General features: G+C 36.1%; 1 protein-coding gene across 1 annotated transcript in view; it reads right to left on the reverse strand.

Moving 5' to 3' along the window:
* The window catches only part of alcama (activated leukocyte cell adhesion molecule a), a 111,866-nt gene that overhangs the window by 22,844 nt on the left and 73,379 nt on the right, over positions 1-15,643 (reverse strand). The window contains exons 6-11 of the mRNA XM_028800242.2: positions 13,712-13,882; positions 12,691-12,815; positions 12,464-12,596; positions 6,004-6,116; positions 5,402-5,534; positions 855-976 (exon numbers count right to left, since the gene is read on the reverse strand). Of these exons, the coding sequence (XP_028656075.1) occupies positions 855-976; positions 5,402-5,534; positions 6,004-6,116; positions 12,464-12,596; positions 12,691-12,815; positions 13,712-13,882 (797 nt within the window). The remainder of the gene's footprint in view (positions 1-854; positions 977-5,401; positions 5,535-6,003; positions 6,117-12,463; positions 12,597-12,690; positions 12,816-13,711; positions 13,883-15,643) is intronic.

Here is a 15,643-nt window from a genome sequence, read left to right on the forward strand (position 1 = left end):
ACCTATCCCTCTACATTTAAAATTGCACACATCCTTCACCAGTCTAATTTAAAGTCTGAGCAGTTAGCACTGAGCCTCTCTTAAATAAGACAATCTTGCATCTAGCCACAGGGTTCATTATTAGGATAAGCATTAATCAAGAAGCTCAGCAACAAATCAAGTCTCCCCTTTACCCACTTTTCTATCATCCTTTCTGCAATCTCTAATTCTCCCACAATGTGAATAACTACATTATGAAAGCAGACAGACTGTCTGTACTCTCATACAATGGAGTGCAGTTACCTAGCTTATCTTGTCCAATTAAGCATGCAGCATCTGAACATAAGGGTATATTTAAAGAACAGGCAAGAGGACACAATACTACATTTTTCAAATCATACATATTGAGCAAGAATTGACTTTTTTTTTACATTTATTGATCCTGAGAGTAAGAAAAATAAAGAAACTGCAGAATGAATATTGTTCAGCTACTGTTATGCTTATAGACAAAGTACAAAGAGGACGAGAAGCAAAAAAAAAAAACATCAAGAGAATAGACAACCTTAAAAAGATACCAAAAATGTAATTTTTCTACTGGAATATACAAAAAAGATTCATTGCTTAGTAACAGAGCTGAAAAATGGTAATGCTAACTGAACTGTTCTGACAAAAAGGGATATTGGATGGACACCAATGGCCAGCCGGCCATAAACCATAATGAAATACACTGTATTTCTGAAGCATCGGTACCTTGTGAGGCTCTTGGCTAAATAAAACAAAGACAGGCTGAGTTATTAAGAAAAAGGTTAAATAACCAGCAAATATAAGGATAGGCAATCCAGTACATTGCTCAAATCAAAGTGTAAAATACTTACAGAGGTGATATTGACATTCCATCTGACATTGGGAGGCGGTAGTCCTTCACCATAACAAGACAAGACCTTGCTAATGCCATCATCTGCTAGTTTCTTGGTAACTCTAGTGATGTGTGGCTTTCCTAAAACCATAACTCATGTATTAGTAAATGGGGAAAAAACAACAAACAAAATTGTAACCATAAACAATTTTCTATCTTTAGTCCAGTTCTAACCCAGTCATACATTCGTGTATTATATATTCTTAACTTTGTGCATACTACATTTACATGGGTTGGTCAAAGTGTGTTCATAGTCTGCGATTGTTTGATAACCAGCAAAGGTACTATACATTTTGGACTAGGTATAGGTGTTTACTGTGGTTGCAGCTAAAAACACTGCTTGGTCTTGTTCATTAGGAGTCTGAGGAATTTCAAGACACCCACTAAAGGTATATACAGTGCATCCGGAAAGTATTCACAGCGCATCACTTTTTCCACATTTTGTTATGTTACAGCCTTATTCCAAAATGGATTAAATTCATTTTTTTCCTCAGAATTCTACACATAACACTCCATAATGACAACGTGAAAAAAGCTTGAGATTTTTGCAAATTTATTAAAAATAAAAAAATTGAGAAAGCACATGTACATAAGTATTCACAGCCTTTGCCATTAAGCTCAAAATTGAGCTCAGGTGCATCCTGTTTCCCCTGATCATCCTTGAGATGTTTCTGCAGCTTAATTGGAGTCCACCTGTGGTAAATTCAGTTGACTGGACATGATTTGGAAAGGCACACACCTGTCTATATAAGGTCCCACAGTTGACAGTTCATGTCAGAGCACAAACCAAGCATGAAGTCAAAGGAATTGTCTGTAGACCTCCGAGACAGGATTGTCTTAAGGCATAAATCTGGGGAAGGTTACAGAAAAATTTCTGCTGCTTTGAAGGTCCCAATGAGCACAGTGGCCTCCATCATCCGTAAGTGAAATAAGTTCAAAACCACCAGCACTTTTCCTATAGCTGGCCGGCCATCTAAACTGAGAGATCGGGGGAGAAGGGCCTTAGTCAGGGAGGTGACCAAGAACCCAATGGTCACTCTGTCAGAGCTCCAGAGGTCCTCTGTGGAGAAAGGAGAACCTTCCAGAAGGACAACCATCTCTGCAGCAATCCACCAATCAGGCCTGTATGGTAGAGTGGCCAGACGGAAGCCACTCCTTAGTAAAAGGCACATGGCAGCCCGCCTGGAGTTTACCAAAAGGCACCTGAAGGACTCTCAGACCATGAGAAAGAAAATTCTCTGGTCTGATGAGACAAAGTTTGAACTTTTTTGTATGAATGCCAGGCGTCACTTTTGGAGGAAACCAGGCACCGCTCATCACCAGGCCAATACCATCCCTACAGTGAAGCATGGTGGTGGTAGCATCATGCTGTGGGGATGTTTTTCAGCGGCAGGGACTGGGAGACTAGTCAGGATAAAGGGAAAGATGACTACAGCAATGTACAGAGACATCCTGGATGAAAACCTGCTCCAGAGCGCTCTTGACCTCAGACTGGGGCGACGGTTCATCTTTCAGCAGGACAACGACCCTAAGCACACAGCCACGATCTCAAAGTAGTGGCTTCAGGGCAACTCTGTGAATGTCCTTGAGTGGCCCAGCCAGAGCCCAGACTCTGAATCCGATTGAACATCTCTGGAAAGACCTTAAAATGGCTGTGCACCGACACTTCCCGTCCAACCTGATGGAGCTTGAGAGGTGCTGCAAAGAGGAATGGGTGAAACTGGCCAAGGATAGGTGTGCCAAGCTTGTGGCATCATATTCAAAAAGACTTGAGGCTGTAATTGCTGCCAAAGGTGCATCAACAAAGTATTGAGCAAAGGCTGTGAATACTTATGTACATGTGCTTTCTCAGTTTTTTTATTTTTAATAAATTTGCAAAAACCTCAAGTAAACTTTTTTCACGTTGTCATTGTGGGGTGTTGTGTGTAGAATTATGAGGAAAAAAATGAATTTAATCCACTTTGGAATAAGGCTGTAACATAACAAAATGTGGAAAAAGTGATGCGCTGTGAATACTTTCCGGATGCACTGTAATACCTCCATTTGGATCAGCAGTTCTCCATTTGTTTTCAGAGCCAAGGTTTTTCAGGACTGAATAACTAACTTCAGATTTGGAGGTGCCAGCTCTCACATATGTAATGTCACACTTGACTGTGAAAACTCCATTGCAGATTATTGTATTCCAGAAAGCACAGTAAGATGAGCAAAAACAAAAAAAATGTATTGTTTCGGATAGGCTTTTGTATCATGTCAGTTACACATCATTAACTGCAGGGGATGAAGGGCAGCTCTTTCAAAAGAGTCCAACTTCAACAGATTTGACTTAATAACCTGAATGAAGGCTTACCTTCATTCATTTCTAAGCAAATGAAGGAACTGAACAACAGTCTTTAAATTAAGCTCTTCTGAACCATCTATAAAAAAATAACTCAAGATTATGCAAACATTTTTCTTACTCATATTCACAAGCTTTCAAATATCTTTGCTGCAACAAACAACTGATCCCATGACCTACGGTTTTTGCATCTCCCAAATCTAAAATTTGAATATTAAATTCCTCTGCTCTAGACCTCTGTATAGTTTTCTCTTGTTAGAATGTGATATCTCAGTGGCTACCAGTCCCCCAGAATTAGTTTTTTTGAAATTATCAATAAATCAATCACTGTTGAAATCAAATTCAAAATACTAACTTAAAAAATGAACTATACGTAGAAACTTGTAAACCACGGTAAAACTGCTCACAAAATACTTTCAATCTTCCCAAACTCAACTACCAATTAAGAATATACAAATTATGCAGAAAGCCCTTACAATTACAGTGGCATGCAAAGGTTTTGGCACCCTTGCTTAAAATGTTAGTTTCTATGAATAGTTAAGTCAGCAGAAGGAGATCAAAAAAAGGCATACAGTTAAATAGGACATTTCTTTTCAGCATTTTATGCAAGATTAGTTTATTGGTTTTGTTTTGTACAATTGTACAGTGAAAAAATGAGAGGAGGACCATGCAAAAGTTTGAGCAGCCCAAGATATTTGTCTCTGAGATAACTTTTACGAAGTTCTCAGACTATAATTAAATCATAAGGGCTATGCCTTGTTCACAGTCATCGTTAGGAAACCCCAGGTGATTCAAACTGCAAAGCTATATAAATTCTCTTGACTCCTCAAACCTTGTCCCAACAATCAGCAGCCATCGGCTCCTCTAAGCAGCTGCCTAGCATTATGAAAAATAAAATAATTGATGCCCAGAAAGATGCAGAAAGAAGGCTTACAAGAAGATAGCAAAGCGTTTTCAGAAAGCTGTGTCCTCAGTTCGTAATGTTATTAAGAAATGGTAGTTAACAGGAACAGTGGAGGTCAAGTTGAGGTCTAGAAGACCAAGAAAATGTTCTGAAAGAACTGCTCCTTGAATTTCTAGAAAGGCAAATAAAAAACACTGTTTGCTGCAAAAGACCTTCTAGTAGATTTAGAGTACTCTGGAGTAGTGGTGCACCGTTCTACTGTGCAGCGACACCTGAACAAATATGCCCTTCATGGTAGAGTCAGTAGAAGACAACCTTTCCTCCATTCTAAGGAAAGAACACCTCTTCAAATATTAAGCATGGGGGTGGATTGATCATGCTTTGGGCTTGTGTTGCAGCCAGTGGCACAGGGAACATGTCATTTGTAGAGGGAAGAATGGATTCAAATAAATACCAGGAAATTCTGCAAGCAAACATCACACCATCTATAAAGAAGTTAATTAAAAAGAGGATGGGTCCTGCAACAAGATAATGATCCAAAATACACCTCACAATCTACAATGGAATACCTCCAGAGGTGCAAGCTGATGATTTTGCCATGGCCTTTACAGTCCCCCGACCTAAACATTACTGTGGACTGATCTCAAAAGACCAATGCATGCAAGACAGCCCAATAATCTTGCAGAATTAGAAGACCTTTGCCAGAACAAATGGGCGAAAATACCCCATATAAGAATTCAAAGACTCCTAGCTGGCTACAAAAAGCATTTACAAGCTATGATACTTGCCAAAGAGGGTGTTACTAAGGGTTGGCCATGGCAGGTGCCCAAACTTATGATTCAGGCCCTTTTCAATTTTTGGTATTTTGTACTTGTGAATGATGAAAATAAAAACGTAATCTTGCTTAAAAAATGTTAAAGAATTTCTCATCTTTAACTTTATGGGTTTTGGTGATCAGTTCATCTTCTGCTCACTTAATTATTAACACATTTAACACAGTAACAAACTTTAAGCAGTGATGCCCTATAAGTCATCAAAATACTGTACCATTTGTTTTTTTTACCTCAATTTGATTAAAGAACCATGCATGTACACATGATCAAGAAATTTATTATTAATTACCATTTAACTCACCAAATATAACCTCATTTGGTCAATGAAACCCTTCTGGCTGGATTACTGAAATAGCATATTCAAGAAAACAAACAATCTAAGCTAAATATATGAAGATGGCTTAGTGTGTTCTATAGTGAAGGAAACAGCATACCTTCTACAGCAAGGTCGAAAGAGCTTATTTTCTTCATTCCATTGACTACTGTGGAAGCTACTTCACACTCATATAGTCCAGCATGTTCATACTGAAGCTTCTCCAGCACTGGAAGGCTAATCTTCCTTCTGTCCTGCAATAAGAGAAGAAGCAATGGTTCTGTTGATCTGTTTTTCTAATGAGTAATATTTGAATAAAAACATACATATGTGTTTACGTAACTCAATGTCATTATCTGTCAACATAATGGGCTATAGGCTAGATGTCCCTTCAAGGAGTGTGGTTTTTATATATTTAAAATTAGAATTTCAATGTCCTTTGATGACATCTAGGGGACTTACACTGTATTGCATTAGATAATTTCCCCATCTCCTCTATAAATAACTTCTTCAGAACACTTTCCTTTATTTTAAAGACTTAAAAAAACCCTTGTAGTTTTCTTTGTTTTAAATTAAATAGTGTCTTACAGTATTGTAACACAGACTTGCTAAGAAATATTGTAAACAAAGAAATCACCTAAGCAGAGTTTGCAAATATAAACAATTATCACTAAAATATTAGAAAATATAACACTTCAGTCTTACAATAAAGTAAACACATACCTTCATCCAAGTAACTGTAATAGGTGTACTGGATTCATTGACTAAGGATATATTTAAGCGTGTTCCAACCAATGCAGTGACTAGTCCTTGGGGTTTCAGAGTCAAGTCCAAGTCTATAAAAGATATTTATATTTTAATATGCTAATATAACTGCAAATGTTTTGTGGGTAAAGGCAGGCAGCAGAAAGTGAACTGTCACATTACGCTTGGGTGATATTTCAGTTTACCCTTACTCTTGAAAATTCATCAAGACAAGTTTATAATCATTAATATTGCACCAGTGCAAAGTCTAACCAAATTTCTGTGAAGTAGGAAACTTCTGAATTGTCAAACTACTTAAATAGAAATAATTTTATATTTTGTGAGGGGATACAAATTGTGAGATTGCACATCTGGCTACTGATTGCATTTCAGTTATTTGCTCCCTCTTTTCCGTATTTTGGTACAGTTTATTATGCTACACAGAAAGGGAAAATTTACTAGACCACTTTCACTGAAGAGTTGAAAATGTTAAGTGTAAGCCGCATTATAAGGGTGGACACAACCTGTTCTGGTCAAATAATGACCTGCAAGACAAGCAATGATTTAGCATCTTTATGCTTTGAAAAAAAAAAATATCTTGGAACTTTATAAAGTTGGTAAAAATGGTAGCTACAAACAAGAGACTCATAGAAACCATGGAAAATATGATAGGTATAAAGTCTGACTATGCACCTCACACAATTTTGGTGAATCGTGACACAGCCTTCCTCTTTGTCACACCCTGTGAAATGCTATCTTACACCACTTGGAGGTGGCAGGCACCCCAGGTTGCTATCAACTTTTTTGATATATCACAATTTTCGATTGATCATTATGTATTGTGCTTGTGAAACATGCCAACAATTTTGATTCTTATGGAAGAGGTTTTGTCTTCCCAGTATGATTCAATATGAATCTGAATAAGTAGCTTTACTTGGAGCAATATACTTCAATTATCAACTGACTGTGAGACTAATTTATTAAGCAGAATAATGCAAAAACATACTGTGAAAAATTACACCATTTATCCAACCATTTTCTTCGTCAGATGAATCCATGTGAAGCCTTGGGCTCATCTAACTGCCCCAATATTTTCACAACCTCTATCGGCTGTAACTCCTTCCACACATCTTAATGTTGTACTGCTTCATGTACTTTTCTGTAGTACAACTGAATATTTTATGAACTGTACTGTTTTTGTTTTTTCTCATTGCTTTAAAAAAAAAAAACCTTGCAGTATAGTAAGTATACCTCTGGAACTGCTAAAAATGTAAGTTTGGAGAGGACACAATTGATTTGAAACCTAAGACTTATAAATTAGTAAAATTAGAATAAATTAGTATGCAGAAATATGTGCCACTTCAAAGTAAAGTTTCAGTCACCGCTCTAAATGTAACTATAAGCACCTCAGGAAAAATGTTTCATAAAATTATTAAATATAAATAAAAATAACCTTTACTTCAGAATAGAAAGAAAGAAAGAAAGAAAGAAAGAAAGAAAGAAAGAAAGAAAGAAAGAAAGGGTATTTTAACGAACATTTGTAAAGCGAAGGGCTATACTGCATAATCTGATTTCTCACGGACTTCATCTTTATTTTGATTTGAAATCCATTTATTGGAACATGCTGCAGGTCTACAAAACGTACAGGTAGGAATTATGAAGTATAAGGAAAGGAAAAAATACAAATTCTACAATGGGGACAATACCTTTAAAATTCTTGTTTTTCATTTAACCGATTTATCTGACTTCAGTTAAAAAGCTCGCACTTTCTAAAAAAAATCAGAACTGCACTCGTTTTTGACATGGGTTTATTTGTGCTATACTGTTAAAGCAGGTGTTTAATCACAACAAAAATTCAACTCTAAAACTGAGCCTTAGGAAATGTTCTGTTTCTCTCTTCATATAGCAATATGCTAAGTTTTAGTTTTATAAATTGGAATCGAATTTATACTCTAGATCCGGGATCATCGTGGGTTATGGCCACATTTAGCTCACCCGCATGCAAGGTTTGTCTGGAAAGACATCCTCCAAAAAACTTTTTTTTTCTTCCAGCTATACAGAAAGTTAAGAACAATTTGCAATCATTATAAGTTTGGGTTGATCTGATATTGTCAGGATTCTGTTGTTCCTGGAACAGCTTTAGCCTACCAATAGCAAATTAGCACACAACAGATTAAAATGCTGGTTGCCTTAAAAATTTTAAATGAGTTATTTTTTTTATCCACATGCAGATGATTTCCATTGTGTTTTTGTTAATATGAATGGGAAAGGTTTTCCATGTGCTTATACACTTCCTGGCTACAGATGTCAGAGTTTAAATTTGACTGGTTGAAGGTGAACGATTTTCTTGGAAAATCAAAAACTGATTATATCAGATTTAGCTATGTTATCAGTTTGAAAGTGGCAGGTGCCGAATTCATGTTAACAAGGCACGGAGTGCATGGGTGGGAATTCATAACAAAATTAAATAATTCACTCTACATTAGCCGCTTTGATTATAAAACAGGGCAAAAGTGACAAAAACAGGCAGATGCTCAGGAATGCATAAACCCCCAACCATGCATGATTGCTGTGTCTCTGAATTCTGTTCCATTAAATATCAGACATGTACACACAATTTTGCCATGGCTGTGTTGTCCCTCAGATCTTCAATAGCTAGGATTATACAACCAGCCAGACTGATACGGTTTATCTTTGGATCTTCTCTATTGAGACATTAACATAGTGAACAGCAGTTGCAGATGACACAGGTACTGAGTTTCATAGATTCAATAACTTTTTCCATCAATTTATCACTAAAACTGCCAATAAAATTATTATAATGCATTTTGATACTGCCACATCAGTGAAGGCTTTATTGTACTGGGCCAGTACGGTTTAATGATACAACTGTTTTACTTCATATCAGATTGACCGGCTGAAAATTTCAGAATGATGGCATTATAAAAACATCATACTTTTCAGTTCACTCTCCTCTGTATCTGCTTTCCTCTTAGAATAAGGTTTGGCAGAGATTTTTGCTACCTTGCAACACAAACTTTTAATGTTAGTTCTTGTCTAATCTGTAAAAAAAATATGAATGGGTGCAACCACTTTGGAAATTCTTTTTTTATAAAATTTTATTATTACCTGAATTATGCATTGTAATAGAATAATTTTAACATAGCCATCAAACACACATTACTATGTGGTTTATGTTCAATCCTGTGGACTTGTGCAGGTGTTCATCCCAATCATCATCTGCTTTTAAATGGACTGCTGCTTTCATTAACACATTGACTGCTGGCTGCTGCAATATAGGTCTATGGATATATGATAAATAATGAGCTCAATTAAAACTCAAAAAATGTAAAGAAATGTATCAGAAAGAAATGGTTTTAGTATCAGAAGCAACTCTGTCAAAAATGTAATGGAAGTGTAATTTACTTATTCTGACCAGCAACATGACTGAAAGTCTCGATTTGAATGAGAGTCCTTTAAGTGTGGCACCATTCAGAGTGCAGGCTTAGATGAATACCACTAATATAACATGCTTCTTTGCACAAACTTTTTTGTAGTAGGTGACTATTTGTACTTAGTGGGTGGCAAAATGTCCATGTAAGGCTGCCCTGACAGTCAGACGCCATATGAAGAAGAATCATCACCAGGGCAACGATCTGCATTAGTACCAGAGTCTAAAGATTCCACGTCAAATTGTCAGTATCTCGATCACTGTCATTACCATCAAAATATTCAAATTGCAATAAATCTATTTTTTTTTTCCAAATATCAGCAGCCTCTACCCCTTTTTCATGACAACATAACTACACATCGTTTATAGCATTGTTTTCTAGAAACTGTTGCCACCAAAAAAAACCAAAACGTAAGGTTCTCCACTAGATGGCAGCACTATGCTAGGTAACTGAGACACAGCAGTAAAGCACATCAGCAAGTTGGCTGCATCTATAGCTACTGTATACTGTGGTAGGAGTTCTCTCGTATGTCATGTTTTGACAGGCTCAACGAGATACAACTTAACTCGTACCTCACATTCAGAGTATTAAGCAAGCTGCTTCTACACTTTTTGTGTCACTCCAGAAATTACAAAATGGATTTTGGCAAATGTTCATTGGAATGTAGAAAGTATCTATGACAAAAAAATATACAAATTTCAGATTTTTTTTTTTTACTTGTAAATATCATACTAGCATGTGTTCTGAATGTAAAAGAAGAGAACAACAAAGACTAGCTCATGACCTATTGAATGATGGTATGTGTCTACTAAATTGTGTCAATTTGTTGGTGTTATAGCAGGGGCCAGTAAGTCCAAAAAGTATTTGTTTGGGAAGAATTTTCCAGTAGGTGAAATCTATTTGATGAAGGAATTAAAGGATAAGACTAGGCAGCACATGGCAAGTACAGAGGAGTTTTTCTGAATAGTTAGCATGGGATTCTGTGAGGAAGCAACAAAAGGATATGATCAAAAAGGAGCATATGATATTATTTATCTGGACTTTCAGAAAGCATTTGCTAGGCTGCCACATGAGAGGCTGTTTTTAGATGGATGCAGAATTGGCAAAGAGTAAGCAAGCAAAGATAATGGTGAGAGGAACCATATCAGAATTGTTTTTTAAGAGTGGGATTGTTCCACTGGGGTCAGCGCTAGGGCCGCTGCTATTTTTAACATATATAAATGATTTGGATAGAAGTATAAGTGACACGCTAGTTAAGTTTGATACCAAGATAGGTGGATTAGCAGGTAATCTGGAATCCCTTAAATCATTACAGAGGGATTTGGACAGCATACAGGCTTTGGCAGATTTGTGGCAGATGAAGTTTAATGTAAATAAATGTAAAGTTATACACATTGGAAGTAAAAATGTTAGGTTTAAATACACAATGGAAGGTTTGAAAAATCAAGAGAACACCTTATGAGTAGGATTTAGGAGTCGTAGTGGACTCTGCGCTATCAACTTCCAGACAGTGTTCACAGGCCATTAAGAAGACTAACAGAATGTTAGGTTATATAGCATGATGTGTGGAGTACAAGTCCATGGAGGTTATGCTCAAGCTTTATAATGCACTGGTGAGGCCTCATCTGGAGTACTGTGTGCAGTTTTAGTCTCCAGGCTACAAAAAGGACATAGCAGTGCTAGAGAAAAGTGACTTAGGGTCATTCTAGGGCTACAGGGGATGAATTATGAAAAAAGATTAAAAGAGCGGAGCCTTTTCAGTTTAAGCAAAAGAAGATTAAGAGGTGACATGATTGAAGTGTTTAAAATTGTGAAGGGAATTAGTACAGTGGACCGAGAATTAACAAGTTTCCAACTGTATCCCCTTATTCTTGATTAAAATTTTAAAGGTAAATTTGCACAAACAAGTTTTCCTTTATGCAGAGAACCACAGACACTTGGAATAAGCTACCAAGTAGCCTGGGGACTTTTGGGACATTCTTTAGAAGAATTAAATGGATAGGACTGGCGAGTTTTGTTGGGCTGAATGTTAGGCCTGTTCTAGTCTGGATTTTTCTAATGTTCTAAAAACCAGTCACTATGCAAAAATTCTCAAATAAATTAAACATAAAATTCTTTCAGAAAATGTTTTCATTGGTAAAAATGAAAAGTTCACCCATACAAATATTTATTCTCCAAGATTAGAAAAAAATTTCAATATGTATTTAGTTAGCTGTACGTTTATGATAAAAAGAACATGATTAACTTTTTATGGCTGTAATTATTTGGTCAATAAAATATGAATATATTTTCAGTTAAATTTTAATTGTGATTTAACAGCCTTGAAAGCTCACTTTTTAATGGCACTCAGAGCCTCACAAGCAAATGTTAAATGTGCCCTTACAACTCACAAGAATTATGCAATGCTTTGCATTAGGTAAATAAATCTTTATTTTATAGTGTAATTTTAACAGTGACCTCTACCTCATATGTATGTAGATAAGAATCAATCCATTTATAAACTGAAACCATTTTCTCAAATTCTGGGAACACTGAGCAAACTCACATATACCAGACAAATTGAGATTTGCCAATTATGATATCAGGTATATAAAAATGAGAGTAATAAACAAAGAAGACAAGGAGGAAAAGGAGAGAAACATGCATAAACATACAAGGAGAGTGTAATGATGGCACATAGCCAGAGAACAGATGTGGATTCAACCCCAGCCTACTGTAGCAGTGAGGAAGCAGTGCTTAGCACTATGTCTCTTGTCCCCCTTTACAGCAATTTCTTGTACACTTGGGTTCACTTATTCAGCTTTAGTAACCGCATCTTTAATTTAAGTTAGTATTCCACTATTGAACCACAGCATAGAATGTAGCATTATTTATTTATTTTTACAATTTTTAAATAACTTGTTGGTATAAACACCCACAGAGAACATCTTATTTATTAACTCTCACAGATAGAAAAGCAAAAACAAACAAAGGAAATCTTTACTTACAATGAACTTTCAGAAAAGTTGAGTCTTGAAGCATGTTATTGTTGGGTAGAGAACAACTATAATTTCCTGTGTTATCTCTAGAGACATTTACAATACTAAAAAGGTCCGAATTTTCAATGATTTCAGGTTTCTCCTAAAGAAATATGAAGACACAGCACTTACAATAATTGAAACACACACACGGAATTGCTGCTCATCAACATAACAAAGAAAAAAGTAAAGCTTACCTTAACATAGAAGGTATAGCTAGATGGTAGAGGATTTCCATCTGCACTGCACTTAAAAGTGACATTGTCGCCTTCTCTTATCAGACCTTTTGTTAACAACGTGATCTGCACCTTCTCAGCTGGATCTGCAGGCAGTAAAAATGATCACTGCTTATTTCAGCAAAAGGCAAACATCTGGTTGAAAGTTAACTACACAAAAACAAATCAAACTCCCGAGGCAGAAGCTCAAATTAAATCGGCCTTAATAAAGAAAAATGTTTGCTTGCATTCATTGAATAACAGAATTCCTCAAAAACTATTGAGAACCCAACTGTGTTCAATATATTTGGCTTAACATCAAGCCACAATTTGACAAATCAGTTTTTATTGTATCCAGTAGGAACACATGCATGCTGGAAATGTATTTTTTGAAAACTGTCGTTTGTAAGTGAAAAATATTTTAGCAAGTGTCCACAACAAACATATTAAGACAAGCAAAGAATACAAACAAAGAAAGGATGAACATAGCAGTTTTTCAATGCTGAGTAACGTTCTTAATTAAAAGGAAGCCAATGGAAGAGCACAATGTTGCAGAAGCTCTCCAATACTCAAATGTGTCCTCTTCGGAGTAGAAATGGATTTAGATTGCATGCTGTATTTTTATATTACTGGACACCGGTATTTGCATTGGAAGTCTACAAATTTAGTAATGTATGTATTTCAAAATAACATATATGCTAATTTAACTGTATGTATTTCAAAATAACATATATGCTAATTTAACTAAACATCCATCCATCCATTTTCTGACCCGCTGAATCCAAACACAGGGTCACGGGGGTCTGCTGGAGCCAATCCCAGCCAACACAGGGCACATGGCAGGTACCAATCCCGGGTAGGGTGCCAACCCACCACAGGACACACACAAACACACCCACACACCAAGAACACACTAGGGCCATAAACACTTGTGTACTATTTATTTAAACTTTTATCGTTTTTAGAGACAACAACAAAAACAATGAAGGGATACACAACTTACAATAGACAGGAAGCATTACTGGATCAGACAGCTGATTTTCTCGAAAATACTGCACTTGACAGGAAAACTGAGTCCCTTTATCTGCTTTCGTAGCAACATATTGCAGTGTGGATGAAGTTGATGACAGTCCTGTTTTTGCATCTACCGTATCAGAGTTCTTTATAAGAATTGCTAAAAATGAAACACAAGTAATTAATAAACATTGGTACGTAATTAAACAAAATGTACACTATCCTAAACTGAAAGCAGTTAATTGAGAATTCAACTTGAACCCTTTAAATCAAAGGCATCAATGCAAATGCTTGACATGAGCAAAGTGTTAGGAAAGAGAAGTGGGGTGCTTTTAAATTTGATGGGCTGCATTTGAAACAAGATTTATTAAGCTGGCCCGTGGACTATAGATAGCTTAAGTGCAGCTGGGAGTGGGAACTGTTATCTCAGCCTACTATTTAAGCCACTCACAATCAAGACTTTGATAACTCAAAATGACATATTCTTGAGCCGAGGGCTTAGGTAGTAATTGGCAATATATTTCAGTTTATTCTTTTTTTAAGCATTTTATTTCTGCATCATGTATAAGACAGAATCTGTAACACATTCTGTTTACTGTTGCAGTGTTTAGAATTTATTCCTTTAGTTTCTGGTAGAAACAAAGTTGATACCTCTCAAAACCCAAGAACACTTTACAAAATCCAAAGATGACTTAACTATGCCAAAAGCTTAGCAGAAACTTGTCACATTTCACAACCTTCTCAGTACAAAATAATAAACAACTGCTTCATCCTTGTATAAACATTTTAAAAAATAAAATGATGCAAAGAATTGATAATATCAGTTTTTTTTATCATACTGTACATTCATTTGAGGATTGGAAAAAAGTGTATGCAAGCACCACACTATGACGTAAGAAGAATAAATACATTCATCAAAGGACAAAATTCCCAGTGTTCAATATATGTCTAGGGTAAAGACATTTGTATATCTAGAAACCCATACTGAAATGACTGAATAAAATGTCTGAGCAAATTTATAGCTGGTATATCCGAGGATATCTTTCAATATAAGAAAATGCAGGTTCAACTGGGTGTCATGTAAACCACTGCCTACAGTTTAAAATATTAAACAATTTTTGTTCACGGCTGTTATTAACAGAGGGTCAATGTGTCATTTGTATACTTAAGTGTGAATATTTGATAAAGTCTTTGTAACTATTTAAACTGTTGTAACATTTACCTGAAGCCTGAAAAATGTCACCATTCATCAGCATGTCATAAAACAAAACTAAGAGACTGTCATCAAGAAGGACCGTTTGGCTTTACTACCTTTGCTCCAAAAGCACCCAAATATTTTAGTACAAGGCAAAGTGAAGTACAGTCAAAACAATCCTAAGAACAGCCCCACCAGCCTAGGGTGATAATGGGAATGAAGCCAATAGAGATGTTGAGGATGATGAGGAAAGGTAACATTAAAAAAAATGTACTTCATCCCTTAATATGCACAGGACCATGGAAGATAGGATATCTGTTGGGCAAACTGCTGTAAAACTACATTAACAGCTATTGAACTAACAGGTAGAAAATGAAGAGGACTACAAGTTAAAGCAAAACATTTACAAAGACAAAATCCAGACTAGAGCTTTGGTAGGCTCAATAGTTTACCAAAAGTTACCCCCATCAAAGGTAACACCTCTGTAGCATTAATTACTAAATACATGCAACTCTTTCAATGTACTCTACATGAATTATAGAGTATTTAGATTTTAACGGGTAGCTGGTGTCACTTATGCACAAAAAATGATGAATGGACAAGTTAGGATGGAATTTTTCTCTTTCAATCCTTAATGAAACACTGCTCAGGTCTCAGTTGTGATGGGGGAAGTGGGCATGTGTGTCTTTTAATAGGTTTCCTTTCATACTGTAATTAATTTCTTAA

This window comes from Erpetoichthys calabaricus, chromosome 4 (assembly GCF_900747795.2).
Source record: "Erpetoichthys calabaricus chromosome 4, fErpCal1.3, whole genome shotgun sequence".
Taxonomy (NCBI): domain Eukaryota; kingdom Metazoa; phylum Chordata; class Cladistia; order Polypteriformes; family Polypteridae; genus Erpetoichthys; species Erpetoichthys calabaricus.